The sequence below is a fragment of the Echiichthys vipera genome (genome assembly GCF_963691815.1).
Source record: "Echiichthys vipera genome assembly, chromosome: X".
In the NCBI taxonomy this organism is placed as follows: Eukaryota; Metazoa; Chordata; class Actinopteri; order Perciformes; family Trachinidae; genus Echiichthys; species Echiichthys vipera.
Genome location: NC_139825.1, coordinates 30,037,567 through 30,057,345, shown reverse-complemented (window position 1 = coordinate 30,057,345; position 19,779 = coordinate 30,037,567). Strand labels below are relative to the sequence as shown.

General features: G+C 43.3%; 1 protein-coding gene across 5 annotated transcripts in view; it reads left to right on the top strand.

The window, feature by feature from the left end:
• The window catches only part of tfeb (transcription factor EB), a 49,505-nt gene that overhangs the window by 16,385 nt on the left and 13,341 nt on the right, over positions 1 to 19,779 (top strand). For 2 of the 5 annotated variants that reach the window (XM_083939829.1, XM_083939825.1), the window contains exons 2-4: positions 3,787 to 3,883; positions 17,004 to 17,108; positions 17,550 to 17,726. In XM_083939829.1, coding sequence (XP_083795955.1) covers positions 17,079 to 17,108; positions 17,550 to 17,726 — 207 coding nt within the window. In that variant the 5' untranslated portion in view covers positions 3,787 to 3,883; positions 17,004 to 17,078. Of the gene's footprint in view, positions 1 to 1,868; positions 1,987 to 3,786; positions 3,884 to 17,003; positions 17,109 to 17,549; positions 17,727 to 19,779 lie in introns of those variants that run through there. The other 3 variants (XM_083939826.1, XM_083939827.1, XM_083939828.1) reach the window with 3 other exon arrangements.

Sequence of the window (19,779 nt, the reverse complement as noted above, 5' to 3'; positions counted from 1 at the left end):
GTACAGCAGTTTTTCAGAGGAAGTTTTACATCTATCTGAACTCCCTAGCCTGTCACATGGAAATCAGCTAATCACTAAGGAGTCAACATACAGTCCTGTATGTCCACTTTACACAGAATATACAGATTTATGGGAAAGACTGACAAGAGAGTTTAAACTTTTCACCAGTAATTATTTAAGGATGTAGACAGACAGATGGAACTAACCAAATCGGTGATTTTCTGTATGTATGTGTGTGTGTGTGTGACTGTGCACAGGTACATACACATATTTTGAGGTGGAAGCTCTTATCCTACAGTATACACAGACAAGCTTAGCTTGTAGGTGAGCTTTTTTGTCTACTGACAAATTAGCATTGGATTCATAACATTTCATCCGGTAAGATACATCAATAAATGTAAGGATATTCAATATTATTTTAACAGTTTAAATTACAAATATGTTTGCTGCACTGCTCTGTAGCATCTCACATTTTTATGCGATCACCAACGCAATGCCACAACTAATCCTGCCCCCTCTTAGACAATTAGTTGACTTATATGATTAGGATTTCTTTAGTTGAAGTAAGTTTTACTCTTTTTTTTCATGCTGAATGCTCATCTCCTAGAAACGTATGATCTCTGCTAAACACAATATTTTATGTGATGCTTTTACATGAATATTTGTGAAGAGACTCAGTTTCACAAATTTTTCGATTAAATCAACCAAACAATTACTCAACAAAATCGTACTCGAGGACAACCCTAAAATGTATTGCTATGGAACTTATCTATTTGTATGCCTCAGTGCCAGCAGCAGGAATTACATTTTCAGGATGTCTGATGTCTGTCAATCTGTCCATACCATTCTTGTGAACATGATATCTCAGTAACTCCTTAGAGGATTTCCTCAGATTTGGCACAGGCGTCCACTTTGACTCAAGGATGAACTAATTCGATTTGGAGGTCAAAGGTCAAAGTCACTGTGACCTCAAAACACTCTTTGGCCTTATCTCAAGAATTCCTATGCTAATTATGACAAGGTTTCTCACAAATGTCTTATACTGTAGTATAAAATGATGAATTGATGACATTTTATGTCTAAAAGGTCAAAGGTCAACTGTGACATCAAAATGTTCTGCAAAAAAACGTTTTTCTGTCCATTTTTCCATAAGTCAGGAATACAAGGGGAGACGCTCAGATACTGGCAATAATCTTGAAACTGTGCTAATTGTATTAGTCCATGAGCCAGTGCCCCAAATTTGGGCCATTGGTATCATCAGGGGGGACAAATGCTATCATTGTTTTTTGGCAAGGTATACACCCCTAGTACTAGAAAAATCACAATAGCAGTGCAGGGGTGGTAGCAAACTCACTTTTTTCAGCCAATGAATCTGCTAACCCCCATAGATAAATTGCGTTTTATATCTGGTTTAGGCTCATGGACTGATACCAATCAACCCCCCTGACTCATGGATTACGTAGATTGCAATTAAAGTAGTAAATAGGGAATTGCCTTTTATTTATGCATGCACATGTGCAGCTGTTACTTTATGTAAATGCTGTACACTTATTTTGGATTGGAGGCTGGACTGAAGGAGGAGTTCCACAAATGAGTAAAAGAGGAGAAAAACGAGAGAGGGAGATGAGTTTACTGGATACAGAGCTCTCGTTGTTGTTGCCCCAGACTACGGCATTCAGGCTAATTTAGGGGAAGAGGAGGAGAGTGGGAGGAGGAGGAGAATGAGGAGGAATAGGAAGCTGAGCGGTTGGTTAGAAAGAGGGAGGAAGGTGACTAATAGTGACTGTCAGTCAGCCCGCTGTTGCTCGGCAGAGTGGAGGGAGGAGTGTCGTTACAACCAGTGAACCGGTATATGAATGCACTCGTTAATCAGGCCCAGCCAGCAAACAACTGTCTGTCTCTGTCAGGGAGTGTGCATATTATACACGTGGAGGAGCAGATCTCTCTAGGATACACTATGTTGGCTTTGGGATAGTTGGAGAGCTGGTAAGGATCTAAGTTTATACACAAAACTCCTTTATGTAGTCTGGCTATTGGATATGGTAATGTCAAACTGAGCTCCAACCAGGCTGATGTGCCGTTAAATCAAAAATGAAACTCGACAGGTCTGAGCAGATTGCGCATCTTTTTTAGGAACACGCAGTTCCTTTTAAACTCAAATAGATGCAGTATCATTAACAGAAGCAGTGTTGGTTAAATTGCTGTCATCACTGCGTTGTTTAGCAATGTAATGTTTGTTTTTTATGTGGCTAATTGGAGGCAGAATGTCAGAATGATGATACTGATAGTATGGCAGTCTGGTGGGGAGACAATGAAAGTTACTCTCTAACGTTAACTTTTATGCCAAAATGCATCCATTTAAGAAATACAAATGGTAAACTGAGGTCTTAGTGTTTATAGATGTTTTGTGTGTTTGAGGTCTGCTATTCTAGTTTACAACTTACTCGCACTACACCTGCGACACAACTGTGACTGAATGTACTGCATATCTCATGATCCAAATACCTGTGTGTGCATTGTTTCTGTTGAGTTCTATATATGACTTGTGTGTGCAGCACATGTTCTGCACAGGAAAAAGCCTTCAGATTGAACAAAATTAATTAAGTTTTAATTTTAGCTTTTCAAGTAAGTGTCCATTGATATCAAAGTGTTACAAGAAAAGATAAGCATCTAAAGAACTGGTAGCATGAGAAGCAGCTTTTGTTCTTTCCCTAGGTTTCCTGAGGAGGAAATTGCTTCACCACTGACAAAACTAGGAGTTGTGAAAACTGATGGAAGGAAAGGAGAAGTGATGCATTGTGGTCATAACTGATGATGCCAGACCATTGTCTTTTCTGTATCTCATTGTGTTGTACTTTAATTTGACATGGCTAAAAGTGTGTTTGTGCTAATGTCACTCTCTTCTTAGCGATCTGTGAGGCAGCAGAGCGAAGAAAGCAGGACTGAGTTAACAGATTCGCTCTGGACAAGGGTGTCTATTGGTCAGATATTTATAGACTGTGTTTAGAAGGTGACAGGCATTATGATTCACAGGCAATGTTGATGAGTTATGGCGACTCAGATGACCTTCAGGAAGTTAGTTACTGAGCAGAAATGTTAAGCTGTGGGCACTTCATGCCTGTAAATTACACACAAGTTTCTATTCCCCTCAAGTTGACTAACAATCTAGGGACACAGCCTACTTTACAGGAGTTGTCATGCATCCAACCATGCTAAAATAATGTACTGTATAACAAAAGGTAGAGGGTGCAGTGAATGTTTTGAATATTTCACGAGTGCACAACTCTTTGTGTTATAGACGCCCTCCACAAGAACATGCTTGAACCTCTACTCATTTGTAGCAAACTTTATACCATAATAACCAATTTGCCATTTGCTGTATGAAAAAAAAGAACTAACGGAGTCAAAGGTGTCTACTGCAACAGAATTAAGCCTTAAAACAATTGAGAATATCCTCTCCTCACACCATTCAGTGTGTTTACACTGAGGTCTAACCATGGTTTGTTCTTCACTTCCGCCATGGAAATTCTTCACTTATTTTAAGTTCTTTAGTTGGTGTTGCACACCTGCTGCTCCCCACTCTTGAGCACAACGCTGCCTCCTCTTCCACTCTCTAGTCACAATCACACATTTTATGTAGCAGCTATTCATTCCATCTGTTCATATTTGTTCTATATTTTATAACCAACCATCCTTCTTTTATTTGTTTGTGTCTATGTTTTTGTTTGTATCTTTTTCATTCCACACCTCCATCGCCTTTCTTCATCCCATGACCTTCACCTGCAGATTGCCGTCCTCTTTCTCCAGCATCCAGACATGTAGTCATCAGCATACTATAAGCAGAGTGTAATCCCTCTTGTGAACTCTTTTTCCTCTCAAACAGGTAATTGCACGTGTGTCTATATGTGTGTCTCTGCACAAATCTGTCTTTATTATACTAAAGAATTCCACACATTCAGTGATTGTGGAGCTAACCTACAGTACACATTAGGCAATCCTGACTTAAATAGAAATGAGAATCACTATTTATAGTGACCTCATCCACTCTGGTGTACATTCCCAACTCCTCGATTACTAAATCCCAAGTATCTGTTGTAATTAGTACAGGTATGAGGTGGTAGCAGGAATGTTTTTATATCTAAAGCAGCAATTGACCCAACAGAATACCAGTCCTGAGTGTTTGAAAATGATCTGACTGTCCGTTTGTCTGCCAGTCTGTCTGTCTGCATGTCAGAACAGTTTGGTGTGTTCTGTCGCTCAGGGATACAGCTGTTTGTGTGTGTGAGACCAAAGAGGAAGGGGTAAGGACCCCATACTTGCCATGCCAGCCATGTCACATCATCCTACCAACCTAACTTGTTAAATGTGTGCTTGGTGGCAGTGGTATAGGAATATTGATAGTTCAGGTCTGTTGACATGTTCTGAATGACTTTACTCAAAAGTCGACAGACGCTGTAGAGCAGTAATACATATACATATATATTAACCTTAATGTGCATGTCCCCCTCTCACGCCCACACACACACACATTCACAAAACAAAAAAACACACCATGGCCCAGGGGAACAGGGTGTTCCTGAAAAGGAGAACAGAGAGCAGAGGGGGTTATTTTAGTCATTAGAGCAGGCAGACAGAAAGCTTAATGCGGAAAGGGTGTGTGTCTGTGTGTTTGTGTGAGAGCGCATGTGCAGTGAGGGAAAGGCTGGTGAAGTCCACAGTGCAGTGTCACTTTTTGGAACTTTTGTGATATTAACAGGAAGAACTAAACATTTGTTAAACTGAAACTTATTATCAAAGTATTCAAGGTACTTTTCTGGGGGGATACCAATGTTTTATATTGTTGTTTATTTTGTTTGTTTCCTTCCCATGAAAAGAAAAACAACTATAACAAAACAAAACTGTTTAAAAATCATTCAGCCCTTCATTACACTACCTTTAGAGGGGCACACATTAATCATGCAAACAACCTTCAATATAACCTACAGGGTACAGTATTGTCTAAAATGTACATCACAGTATAATTTGAAGCATGACGATATTATATCACAGTATATTGATTTATTTTTTAATTTCTGTATAAATGCTTCTGAATTACTGTAGGATTACTGTACTGAAGTACAAGTTTGAGGGTCTTGATTTTAAGTATTTTTTTACTCCACTACATTTATCTGCTAACTTAAGTTACAAGTTACTTTACCAATTTCGGTTTTTGCTTCACACCAATATACACTTGTTGCAGAGTAAACAGTGACAGCAGTTATAAACAATACTTCTCTGTCCATTTGATGTTGTGTCGGTTTTCTGTGTCAACCTTTTGTTTTTTTCAAAGTAGAAAGAAACATTGTGGTTAACCATGCTAATTGCTTTTTTTTTTACTCAAAGGACAGAAAATATTCCCTCGCAGGCCAGATCCATTTTCTGTTTTGCCAGTGCGCTTTGTGTGGTTACATCTGCTGGTTACACGGTAGGGTCATAATCCATACCATAGTGCAAATTCCTACCGTTTATAGTGTTTATACTGTACACCCCTAATAAATCCTTAATTTACATAAAATAAGTCATGACCAAAAGAACGAGGTCGCGGATGCAAGCGGCCGAAATGGGTTTTCTCAGGAGGGTGGCTGGAGTCTCCCTTAGAGATAGGGTGAGAAGTTCAGCCATCCTTGAGGAACTCGGAGTAGAGCCGCTGCTCCTTTGCATTGAAAGGAGCCAGTTGAGGTGGTTCGGGCATCTGGTAAGGATGCCCCCTGGGCTCCTGCCTAGGGAGGTGTTCCAGGCATGTCCAGCTGGGAGGAAGCCTCGGGAAAGACCCAGGCCTAGGTGGAGAGATTATATCTCCACACTGGCCTGGGAACGCCTCGGGATTCCCCAGTTAGAGCTGGTTAATGTGGCCCGGGAAAGGGAAGTTTGGGGTCCCCTGCTAGAGCTGCTACAACAACAGATAACTGTCTGTGAGGCCTCAAATACCTTCCTCTAGAATAAATCAGGTTGTACAGTATGTGCAGTGTACTCAATGGAGGGCTGTCTTGTATATAATACACCATGAGGCTTTTCTTGTCAAACGTTACGTGTTTTGACACATTATTTAACAAAAGCTTTTTTTAATTAGCAAAATAATCCCAACTTCTAAATTCTATTGTCTTTAAAAACAGTTAATAATGTTGCCTTCATAAAATAGTTCATTTTTAAAGTTGTGAGATAATACCGAATGAAAGAATAAGTAAACGAACAAGATATGCTACCATTTTATTGTTATATATATAACCATATCTATTAATGTTGTATAATGTGTTGTGTGTATAATGTATACTGAAACTTTCGTGTGCTTTTATTTTTTTTACATGTACTGTAATCAGGGTGACTTTGTAAAAGAGAGTGTGCTCTCAATGGCCTTCCCTGGGATAAGGTTTCAATCAGTCAGTTGTCTCATTGTCAATGAGAACTGGATTTAAGAAGGTTTTAAATATATAAATGATAAAATAAATCCATCGTTGCGTTACAAACAATAACAGGAACGAATCCCACAACTGCAGGAATTTGCAAGAAAACGAAAGGGGAAGACAGTTAAAATGTAGTTCTTTGTTAGTGGGATTGACTGTGCGTAGTATTATAATGTTGTGTGTTGTGTAAACCAAAGCAAAACAAAGCTCATCTCCAGGCTAACATCTCAAGACTCTATGTGTAGGTCTGACTTCATCCATTAAGGTTTCATATGTTTGAAAGAGGGCAGTAACACTCTCTAGTGCCCCTAACTTTCTCTTCAAAAACAGTGTCAGTTGTGAGGTACTTCCTTGAAAATGGTGGAGAAGTCATGTGGGAGTCATGTGGTCTTGTTGTTGTTGGGAGATCATATGAGCAGAAGGACGAGGGGGAAACCCACAAACTCCTTACAACACCTCCTCTTTTCTCTCCCACATACACACTCACAACATATGTATGTACATGCACACACTCCAGTGGGGAATCCCAGGACTCACAGCTCCCCTTCTGCAATGACTTGTGTTCATTAGCTGAATGCCTCAGCTAATCTGGACTCACAAAGGTGTAATGAAAGATACTGAGGTCCAGGTTGCTACTATATTTTAAAGTCTCTGCGGATTGTGAGACAACTACATACAAAAGCAGAGACAGTGACAGGGTCTTAACAACCAATCAGAATCTGATTCCTCCAGTCTCTCATCAGAAACACTGTATATGGTCATAAAGAGAGAAAGACAGAGAGAAAGACAGAGAGGGAGTGAAAAGCTCATTGTGTGTGAGGTACAATAAGAAGGGCAGCGCCTATTGAGGACTGAAGCCGCCTGTTGTCCGAAGTGTACGTTTCAGCACCCGAGGGGACACACACTGCCCGCTTTGTGTCCATTGGAAGGCCCACATGAAAACACACACCAATGCAGAGATACACATTGAAACACAGACATTCCAACACAAACATGTGCCAGAACTTGGACTCGAGGACAGGTCAACTCCACATCATGAGCTCCAAACTTCAAAAAAGTGGACTCAAAAACTTACCATAAACAAAAAGTACAGAAAGAGTCACTCTAATTACAGCACAGATTTTCCCTACACACAAAACGTACAACTTCTGATGCTGTTGGAATAGCTTTCAGACCTGCTGCTAACATCTGGAGCTATAGAGACAGGCCCGCTTGTAGTAGTAACCTAGTAGTTGACTCTTTTAAGGTGCTTACCTTACACTGATAAACATGTTTGCACTTATACACACAGTGTTTGAATGCTTTACAGTGTATTTATAGTCTGGCAAATGGGGTGATTACATCTCCAAACTCAATTCGCAAGGCAGGAATGCCAGCCAGAGGAGGTGCACTCTATGCTGTGAGTCAATGGATCGACCTATAGGCTGTACAAACTGTAAATCCCCTTGAGGGCTTACTCTGCATTATTCTGCTTATTACACGGTTACTTGGAGTTGTTTAAATTGTCATAGTGATTTAAAAAAGATGTATTGTTTCTGCTAAAAAAAAGCCAGTTTGATCCTATATTAAAATTCAACCCCAGCACCCAATTGAGGTTTTCTGCAGTCTGTAAACATTGCCACAGACCATACCGTGTTCCGTTCTAGTGTTTATCTGTTGATTTCTCTGATGTCCAGCTCTGTGACTTCTAACTTCTCCTGTTTCCTTGTCTGTCTGATCCTTCAGTGTAATTATTACACATAAAACTAACATGACTAAATCCACATATGTTATATATTACATTATGATACACTATACAGGTCCAATAAATGTATTCCTTTAGGTTTACACAAGCTAAACCCAAAGACATAAAACATTAGCCTGATACCGCCAGACCAAATTGCGAGGCATATTAGTCCGGTTATCCATCAGTTTTAAAAATGTGTTTAACAAATAAAGATCACAGGCAAATCACTGGCCAATATTGATTTTAACTGTTAGTTTAAATTCATGGCTCTGCAAAATGAAACTGTGTATAACACCAGATGTAGTGGCTACATCGTTTGCATAACACACAATAACTTTCCAACACGTGAACCTATATGAGGTTATATGTGTATCATATAGCCTCTGACTGAGACTAAGCCATGACACATAATATATACTCCAAGTCCTTTAACACAGACATGCAGATAGGATATAACTTCCTGATATAATTTCCTCTTATCATATGGTGACACACTGCTACCAGGCAGCATCATCCCCCAGATGGGCCTTACCATTGCCTGGCATCCACTGGGGTGAGCAGGCATCTGTGACGCAGTAAGAGCACACAGCTGCCATTGTGCGTCCAATGCTGTGATGTCACAGCCCCTTCCCTTCAAACACTGACAGCCAGTGGGAGGATGTAGAGCGGAGGAAGCTCGGGTTAGAGGTCAACTCTGGATTGTGCCACAGATTAGTCACATACATACATGCCAACAATAAGCATGCAATGGAAATATGGAATACACTGATCATATGTGCAAAGTTTAACACATACACATTCACAGCAGTGGCGGCTGCTGGTCTTTCAAGGATGGGTAGCTCATTTTTCCGGCCTACATCATAAATGTGTTTGTTTATTCATATGTAAATTCTACCCTTCGTTCCTTTTCAAGAAAAAGATCTGTGACCTTGTCGTACCAACTAGGCGTCTTTTCCCGGGACTTGACCAGTGTCCTCTCAATGGCAGCAGAGCTAGGCTGCTTAAACGGCCCTGGCCCAGCTGGAGCTGCTGCGCCAGGCTACTGTGAAGTGTGACCGTCTGTGAGTGTGAGTGATGGTGACGGGGGGAGAAGCTCCGCAGCTGCCGCTGCTCTTTGGGGAAAGATACTTTGGGTTACTTAACGTAACCTCGGTTCTTTGATAACAGAGTGAGGTGTTTCACTATGGGAATCGCCTTGGCGTGACCAACTATGGAAGCTCCAATGACACAACGTCTGTCTGTGACAGACAGGTCAAACTGTGCAGGGGTCACGCCCCCTCATACTACCACAGATGACCGGCCCTTCCTAAATCATTCAACACTGGTTTCTTTCCGTGTCTATGCAAGAAGGGAAATGATGGTGAAACACCTCACTCTTTTATCAAAGAACCGAGGTTACGTTAAGTAACCCAAAGCTCTTTTTCTAACTTCGTGCGGTGTTTCACTATGGGAGATATAGACGCCTCCCGGATTGTATCCAATCTCCCGAAGCCATAATAAAGCAGAGCTGGAAAGTTACTATCACAGGGACCCTGGCGTGTTAGCCCTTAGCACCGCCTGTGCCAAAGAAGGTCCAGTGACATCCAGCCTGTAAAACTTCACAAAAGTGTGAGGCGTAGCCCAGCTCGCCGCAGCACAAATGTCCCCTACAGACACTCCCCTGAATAAGGCCCAGGAAGTGGCCGCACCTCTTGTAGAGTGAGCCCTTAACCCCTGGCGTGGCTGCAGACCTTTACAACTATAAGCCAGAGATATGGCCTCCACAATCCAGTGTGACAGCCTCTGGTGGGACAATGGCCTTCCTCTGTGGGAAGTAGCCCAAGACACAAACAGCTGATCCGTTCTCCTGAACCCAGCTGACCTGTTCACATACACATGTAGGGCCCGGACCGGGCATAATGTGTTAAGCCTCTCCTCCTCCCCTGAGGAAAAGGGAGGAGGATGAAAAGCCAAAAGCTCTACTGTGGGACATGTGTAGGCAGACTCCACCACCTTAGGCACAAACGCTGGATTGGGCCGCATGCAGGCCCTGGTGAGTCCTGGTGCAAACTGCAGGCAGGACGGGCGGATGGAAAAAGCCTGTAAATCACTCACACGCTTTGCTGTGGTCAAAGCTAAGAGCAACACTGTTTTGAGAGAAACAAACTTCATCTCCACCGCCTCTATGGGCTCAAATGGGTGATGAGAGTGGGCATCCAACACAACTGACAGGTCCCACAAAGGAACCAGGGGCCTGGAAACTGGAAGCGTGCGGCGCGCACCTTTCATGAAGCAACCAACTAAAGGATGCTGCCCCACCGGCTTATCTCTGAAGCCTACATGACAAGCTGAGATGGCCGCTAGGTATACTTTAATTGTAGAGAAGGCATTCCCCTTATCTACTAATTCCTGCAGGAAACACAACAGGTCAACTACGAGCACTGAAAAGGAATGGTGTGTTTAGAGATGCACCATTCCTCAAAAACCTGCCACTTACCACTGTAAAGAGAGCGAGTGGACGGGGCCCTTGCACTCTGAATGGTGTCAGTGACCTGTGCAGGCAGGCCTGCAATGTTCAGGTTCCACCTCTCACGGGCCAAGCCCAAAGAGCTATGCGTTCTGAGTGCGGCTGGTACAACTCTCCGCGTGCCTGGGACAGAAGGTCCCTGCGTATTGGGAGAGGCCATGGCCCGCCCGCTAGTAGCTGAATTATTTCTGCTACCCAATGCCTGGACAACCATCGTGGTGCTATCAGGATTAGCGACAAGCCCTGCTCCCTCACCCTGGCTAGAGTGGGGGAGATCAGGCTGGGGGGGAATGCAAAGCGCAGCCCTCTCGGCCACGGGTGGGCCAGAGCATCTACACCCAGAGGTGCATTCAGTCCGACAGGGAGAAAAACAGTGGACACTGAGCATTTTCCTTCGAGGTGAAGAGATCTACGGCTGCCTGGCCGTATTTCTGCCAGAGCTGCTCTACCACCTGTGGGTGGAGAGTCCATTCTCCGTACAGGGGGTTCCCTCGGGACAGAAGATCTGCACCCCTGTTCAAAACGCACGGAACATGGGTTGCTCGAAGGGACAGGAACCTGGTGCTGCTCCACAGTATGATCTCCCGAGCTAACCTGTGCAGCTTCAGAGAGCGAGTTCCGCCCTGACGGTTGATATATGCCACAACCGTGGCATTGTAGGTTTTCACCAAGACATGAACTGCAGTGACGTCACGCCCGGCAGCCGGAGAGAGATGTCCCTCCTCCTCAGGAGGGGATTAAAAGGCCATGACAGTCTTTTGTTTTTTGTTCTGTTTGGGGAAAGCACTTCGCCCTTAGCTGTGGGCCTGGCTGCGGAAGTGCATGTTTTATTTTGGAACACTGTTGTGCTTGGTGACACTGTGTTACTCGTTGCCCAGTCTCTTCCCCATGAACATGAGGGGAGAGAAAATGAGAGACCACACCTGGAGAACTGGAACCTACCAGGGTCTCTGAACAACAAACTGCAGGGCTTTGTTGCACCTCCCTTGCCCTCCTCTTTTTTGCAGGAGGGGGAGAGGGAGAAGCAGGAAGCGTTAGGCTGGACGCTTCTTCTTGCCATGGTGGGAAGGGCGGTCTTTCGCTGCTACTGCAGCAAATGAGTGTTTGCCCCATGGTCTAGGGTTTTCTGAGCGAGGCTGTTGGTTAGACTGCTTACCAGCTGCCTGTCTCTGTTGTCTGGCATCACCCTGTCTCCCCCTTGCTGCTGCAGCCGCAGCGGCATAGCCCGCTCTTGGAACAGAGGAGGTGTTAGGGATTTGTTTCCGGGGCAGGCAGAGGTCAAAGGCTTCACCTTCTTGTTTTCTGAGGGTACTAGTTTCACTCATCTTTTCCAGAGCTGGACCGAAAAGACCTTTGGTGGGGTCGTATGCTGCGTCCATAACCTCTGCCTTCTGTGCATCGCTCAAGCCTGAGTTTTTCAGCCACATGGCTCTCTCACCTGAGACTGCCAGTCCCATAACACGACCACAGCCTTGTACTGCGCCATGTGAGGAGCGCAGGATGAGGTCATTCACTACACAGATCTCATCCCAGAGGGCTGGGTTAGGTGCCCCACCATCCAGCTGCTGACCCATTTCCTCCAGGATTTCCGCCTGGTACGCAGACAGCAAGGTCATAGCATTAAGAAAGCACACTGACTGCGCTCCGGTGAGGCGCTCCATCTTACTGGGCAAAGAGATGCTGGATGAAGCTGAGAGAGAGCAACGGTTAAGGTGGAGGTGATAAGCCACTGAAGGCTCCAACACTGGGGGTTCGGCCAGCCCCAGAGCCCCCATTCCATGGATCTCTAGCTTAGAGTAGCCTTTGGTGGGGAGCTTACTCTTAAAAGGACTGGACCAGTACCTGCTCATTTCTTTCATGCAGGCAGGCACTTCTGGCAGGAGTTGCTTTGACGGCGATTGGGCTGGTGGGAGCCTCTTACCGTCATATAAGTCTCTCTCTGCCCCCTCAGCGTCCTGGGCTGCAGGCCACTGAATCCCTAATTTGGATGTGGCCCGTCTGCAGACCTCGTACAGGTTGCTGTCCACTGTGGGAACATCGTCGGACGCACTGGGGGGTCTGGACTGTTGAACAGGAAAAGTGGAATAGTCCTCCTCTTCTTCCATTTCGCCCAAGCCGAGGATGTCAGAGTTGGGGTTGCCCTCTGCGTCCTCAAAGCGGAGGCATGACCGGGGATTCAGGGATTCTCAGCCTCCTTTCCAATACTTTCTCCGGCATTGACGCACAGTGGGATCATGACTGGGGGTCAGCCAAAGATGCCTGAGCGTGTTTAGCGCCCATGCAGCATATGCACATCGGGTGAGGGTCCCTGCCTGAGATAGACGCCCCGCATGACGCAGGGCACAGGCGGGATGCAGCCTCCTTAGTCTTCGGTTCCGACCCTTTGGCGGGGGTAGTAGCCGAAGACATAGTGCCTGGAAAGGGGGGATATTGTATAAATATTCAGCTGTACAAGCCGCGTCGTAACACGGTGGCCTGTCGGTCAGTAGCGCTAGCAAACGGGGTTTAGCCCGAGCTACCTGCGTACCGTAAGAGTAAGCTTGTCGTAACATGTTAGCTTAACTTTCGGTATTCGGCTCAGCTAACAAGCTAATGCTAACTGAGACTGGTCGGCTCACGGTAGCGCGTTAGCCGGAGGGTAGGCTATCGTTACACTGTCACAAACCGCTCCGGTAAACAAATACAAGGCAGCTAAAGGAGCAGTTCACCTTAACGCGGTCACTGCTCGAACTAACCTGTCTAACGGCAAGTAAACTTCTTACGAAGTACTTACTCAGCAAATCCAGACTTAAGCCAGGAACTGCGTTTGACGACGCTATCCTTTACTGTTCGTCTATGAACAGTTGAGCAGATATCCAAGCGTCTTCACGGGAAGAAAGCGAGAATGATTTAGGAAGGGCCGGTCATCTGTGGTAGTATGAGGGGGCGTGACCCCTGCACAGTTTGACCTGTCTGTCACAGACAGACGTTGTGTCATTGGAGCTTCCATAGTTGGTCACACCAAGGCGATTCCCATAGTGAAACACCGAACGAAGCTAGAAAAAGAACCGCAGTGTGACAGAACAGAGTTGCCAAACACAATGCTAGTCATTTTTAACAAAGACAAAGTCACTGGGGATCGGTAAAGTCTCCGGATAAGTTCAGAACAACGGAAATAAAGACTTTGAAAATGCTCTGCTGGATGTTTGTTCTTCAAGATCGCTGATTCGCTCATTTAGCTGTCAATCAAAAAGGATTTTGCCTCAGACAGTGCATCCAATCATCAGAAGCCGAGTGTCTGGGCCAGCCCACTGTCCCATAGACCCCCAGAGACGCTGAGCGTCCGATGTGCGGGACAAAGCCTAGCATTTATCCAATGACCTTCTAGTTTCGCTGCAGTGGAACAACCTGCTCTACGCTTCCCAATTGAAGCTGAGCGTCCGACTGTGCCGGTTACCTGTGATAAGTAGCTGATTCTGACCAAAAGATGAAGGCTTTCTAGCTGAGTTTAACCACTGACAAGGATAATGGGGCCATATCATTCCCAAGATGTGAACTAGCATAATAACTGTTATTCCACAGAACCTAAAACGAATATTTAATATTATATACATACATATATATATTAGGGTGAAACGGTTCACAAAATCCACTGTTCTATTTTTTTTAGATTCTAAAAATACCATGTATCAGATTTGTAGCCTAATAAAAACATGTCATGCAATCATGCAAAAACTGAAATAATGAGGCAGCTTGTTTAGGGATTACTGTAACAATCTTAAATGAAAGTGAAGTGAGATTTTGAAACAGTAGGAGAGACATTGCTGCATTTACCTAATTTATATATTTATTTGGCAAAAAGGTAAACAATTGTTTGCCTTCTAGGTAAGAATATAAACACTCATACATTATCAAAACTTAGAAAAAATTAAGAAAATAGCTTGTCTTTCACTAAAATACGCACAAACAGCAATCACTGAACGGACTGAAATAGGCTACATCAGGGCTATTCAATTAATTTGAATTGGGGCCGGTTGACGAAAATGATCCAAAATGAGGGGCTGTAAAAATATGAGCATCACATTAATGGATATTGTAAAACAATGTAGCGACATAGGAGTGCATATATCGTCTTTATTTTATAAATATAAATGTTAGTCATGGGCCTCAAAGTGCAACAAGCTTCTCAAAAATAGTCGTTGGTGAATGAACAAACCTGTGAACCAGAGGTTTTTTACTCAATTATTGGACTAAAGTACAAGTTTGAGGCTCTTCTCCTTTACAGAAGTATTTTATTTACATTCTACTTTAAACTTCTACTCCACTACAAATCAGTGGAAATATTCTACTTTTTACTCCACTACATTTATCTGATTACTTCAGTAACTAGTTACTTTACCAGGCTTACAAGCACATATGAAACATTAGCTTATTCATCAAAAACTGGACTGACACAAATAACGTAAACGTAGAGTAGCATGATTTTTATCAACTTCTCCTCTTTACACGCAGATATGGCTGCAGAGTAAACATGTTACAATGTCACAGGCAAGCTAGCCAGCCTACCTCAATGTAGCATGTAGTCTATGTCGTTTGTTGAAGAGAGAAGACACGGGAACGTTCACAGGAATCTGGATTCAAAATTTGATTGAGTCAACTAGATCTGCCAAACTTGCTGACTGCAGCTTTGACTAATAAAAAAAATGTCTCAACATTGCACACTTTCCCCTCCTCTCACAACTCTCCTTATGACTTTTGCTCTAAACTAGCGGTTGCCACTTGCCAAATGAGACTAAAATATTAAATTTTCACTCTATTATTATTTTTTCATTTTACACACACACACACACACACACACACACACACACACACACACACACACACACACACACACACACACACACACACACACACACACACACACACACACACTGCCGCCCGAAATTATGCATGGTATAGCTAAACATTGTAGTAGCTATAAAATCATAAATTGCCCAGGAGATGATCTGGCACCTCTCCACCTCGCCACCAGTCCACACTCCACACAGGGACTTGAACCAGTTACCTTCTGGTTCCCAGCTGTAGAAAATAGTTCCCCTCAGAAGCAATGTAGCGTACACGTCACCGCTTTTTACAAGTATGGCGAAGTCACTTTGATCCGAGCTCAGCTGTGGCACAAGGGCTCAGTTAGAACAGGCGGCCGGACACGAGTCAGCCCGCATACTTTAGTCAGTGGGTGAGAGGCATGCTCCGATTGTTTGCTCCTTTCACCTGCACTTTTAATGTCCACACTGCCGTGGATACACATACAACTATGTTTACACATATCCTGATCGACAGGTGGCCGTATAGCCCCGCCTTAAAGCATCCGCTGCATTGTGATCTATTTTTACTCTAAATGGGATCATAATTTACTAAAGTAACGGAATTCTGTATTGAAGAAGACTTGAAACTAGAGATTAAGACCATAAACTGTATGAATGAAGGTTTACGGCGCAAAATCAGACCCAGAAGCACGTATGACACTTCATTTTTATACCATTTATGGTCATAACACGTAACATGTCCACTATGAAATTAAGACTCTGTAATGTGTAAGTACACTATAAAGTTAATTTGATAGAGTGCTATGATTCATTCCCAAAATGTTTTCATCTCTTTTCACCTATTGCCTGTCTGTACTCATCTGGACTGCTCACATGTGCCACCTGGTGTGCACTGCAGCTACTGAAGCCAGTGAAACTAACACTTGAATAATGACACTACAATGTTCACGCAGAGCTCAGTTCAAATGAAAGGAGACACATCTGTATATGGATGGTGATGCAAAGAGGGTGTCTGCTGAAGACAGTGATGTCAGTGACTGATTAGAGTTGCATACTGGATTGGATCGGTCCCAGTGGTAGTTGTGATAAGTAATTGATGAGTGTTTTCTTTGTCAAAGGTCTGCAATTTGTGATGTTTTGAAAATTCAGTTAATAGTTTCAAAATGTATTTCTAAATAATACTTTGGTCTCTTTTCTAAGCATGTATTGCTATATAATACTGTTATCTCAATGAAAAGTACTGAAACAGAAAAAAATCTACTTGGCCGGTAGATTCTTTCATCTACCGGTCCCCTTGGCAGGTGCGCCAAAAGGTTAGTTTACAGCCCTGTATGCACCCATTAACAAAATTAAGCATCAATCTACAAAGAGCGCATGTCAGTTGAGGTAAAAGTGTTTACACAGCATCCACTGTTGATGGCTTTTCTTATTCAGACCTTTGATGCCTTCTGTTTTCACTTTGTTTTTTTCACTCTCCTTCCTCTGGCTCAGCTTTCACTTAATCTCTATTCCTTTCTCCTCCACAGCTTCCACTACCTCTCGGGCTGGACTGTGGTGCATTGACGTCGGCTCGCCCTCCCCTGCCCCCTCGCCCTCCAGCAATGGCCTCACGCATCGGCTTGCGGATGCAGGTACAACACCAAGCACACTCCAACATCCAATAAGCAACAAATGCAAGCCTTTCATTAGGTATGGATATCAAAGGCTGATTGTGTCCGTTTCTGACAGAGTGGACACTGGGTAGGAAAGTATTCTGCTCAATGTCAGAGCTTTGTGACTGTGCTGTGTATTTGAAGGACATCTACAACTGCAACCACTGATACATTTGGATGTGCTATTTGGCCCTGACATATTTTAATACATTTACTCTACATACTACTTAGAGGATGATTTCATAGATGTATAAGTCACCAGTTGTGCTCTACTTGTGTCCAAAAAAGCAGGGGAACAGAGCCAAATCAACGTCATCACCTATCACACTCAGTTTATAGGTCACAGTACTTTCATGAACGTTTCTGTGATATATATATATATATATATATATGTGTGTCTGTGTGCTTGTGTGTGTCCAGCTAATGCGAGACCAGCTGCAGCAAGAGGAGCAGCGTGAGAGGCAGCAGATACAGCAGCAGCAGAATGCAGCCCTGCAGTACATGCAGCAGTGCATGGCTGGGCCACCTGCACCCACCCCAGCCATTAGCACCCCACAGTATCATCAAAGCATGCAGGTCCCTGTGGAGGTTCTTAAGGTCAGTGGGGCTGTAACAAATTATTTTCATTATCAATTAATGTTGTATGAAAACATATGAATAATGCCCGTCGCAATTTCCCAGGGTTCCCAGAGTTTATCGTGACGACTTCAGGTGGCTTGTCAAAGATATTGAATTTACAATGTAATGCAGCCGGAAACAGTGAACGATTGGCATTTCTGATGATAAACTTAATTTAATTATTGTTTGATGTCAGTGTGTGCATGAAGTCTATGCTTTTGATCATGACTGATGCACAATCTGAAGGTTGGAAATGGCCTTTTAGAAGGTAGAAGGATTTTCAAAGTAAATGAAAAAGGGATTAGGACTGGTTATAAAGTAATGAGTGTAGAAAAATCTCATTTTGTGGTCAAAATGCAAAGGCACAACAAAGACAAAGCGCTAAACAGATCTCATTGAGGGGATTGGTGGAAGAGTTAAAGACGTCAGTTGGTTTGTGGGGGGGGGGGTCAAAAGGACAGGGGGCTGTAGCACTTCCATTAATCCACTCACATGTTGCAGGACTTCACTGGGGTTGTGCCCTTTCGCACAGCAGCACTGGGGGAAATCAGGTACAGGTTTGAAAAAAGGAAGAGAGAGAAAAATGTGGTGGAGCAGCAAGCAGGTAGGGAGACATGAGGGGGGAGGAAGACAGGCAGATAAGAGAGGTTTGACGTGTTTTTGCGAAAGGACAGACAGGAGCGATGAAGATAATCTGAGTCAGACAGGGACTGATAAAGCTGAAGTGACATTTTGCCCAATTCCAAAGATGCTTGTGTGTGCTTATCTTTAACGGTGTGTGTTTGGGTGTTTGCACAATGCTCCATTATTTGTATGTGGCTTTATGTGATTTTGAACTATAAATCTGTGCAGTTTGTATGCACCAATAACTGTATGAGGGCAATTTGCTGTATCGACAGTTTACGTTGTGTTCATGCATGTGTGTGTGTGAAATGGTGTTTATGAATTGTCAGTGTTTAGAGTTGTCAGTGTGTTAACTCTCATCTTGTAGATAAGGTGAGCTGTCTGTCCAGCACTCTCACAAAGCATGTCTGAGCTCCTGTGTTTCTCTGGACTTCACCATGAGAGCAAGAGGCATTTCAAGTTGACAGCCAATCATTTGTATATTTATCCAGTGTGTCAAGATTTGCTGAAAGAAAACCCAAACATACACAAAGTAGCATTAAGGTGTAAAGACGTGTATTTATTGAAACACTTCTGGTTCATTTGATGTTATCCTGCTGCTGGTTATAAAACAGAGGGGGGTTTGTAGGGCTGAGGGGTTTGAGTCTTTCTCTGTAGTAATGGAGAGCAGGCCCGTTCTCTACTGAGCTTGACTCTTTGATGTGAAGGAATGAGGCTCGCCCATTGCTTTATGTAGCCCCACCAGAGGATTTAGTGGCTCTCCTCCTGTAGACTTTACTACTGACTTAATGTCTCTGTGCCACCACAGTGTTATGGGACAGGGATAATGAGGTGTACATCTGACGCACTTACTCAGTGGTGTGTGTTATGTGCTTAATTGTTAGTGTTAAACCATGCTGGGCTAATAAAACACACTTAACATTTATTAATTAATAAATTAAAAAGTAATTCTGGAGTAAGTGCTCTCACTGTTTCTTTATTTGTTCGTTTTAGTTTTTTTTGATGTAACACTTGTTTCATTACACAATAGGGAAAAAATGCTCAAATCTGTGGGTGTATTTTAAGTCCACAACAATGATAAAATACAATATTTGCATAGAAAATACTACAGTTTTTTTTTATTGCTTTGACGCAAACGCCTAAACAGTGGCACTCATTTTGCCGGCAAAAGGCTCTAACTCCGCCAAAACATTTAAAATACGGACCAAAAGCAAATTTTGCCCTCAAACAACACAACTTGCACACAAGTGCACAAGCGCTTCCAATCAGTCATCAGACAAGGGGCATCAAAATACAAAATTCAGTGCTGCATTACTGGTCAGCAGCTTACATATCAGTGCCAATTTGCTTTCTTGCAAAAAATAGATCCAGAATCATATACAATGATTTTTCAAATTTGATTGAATGC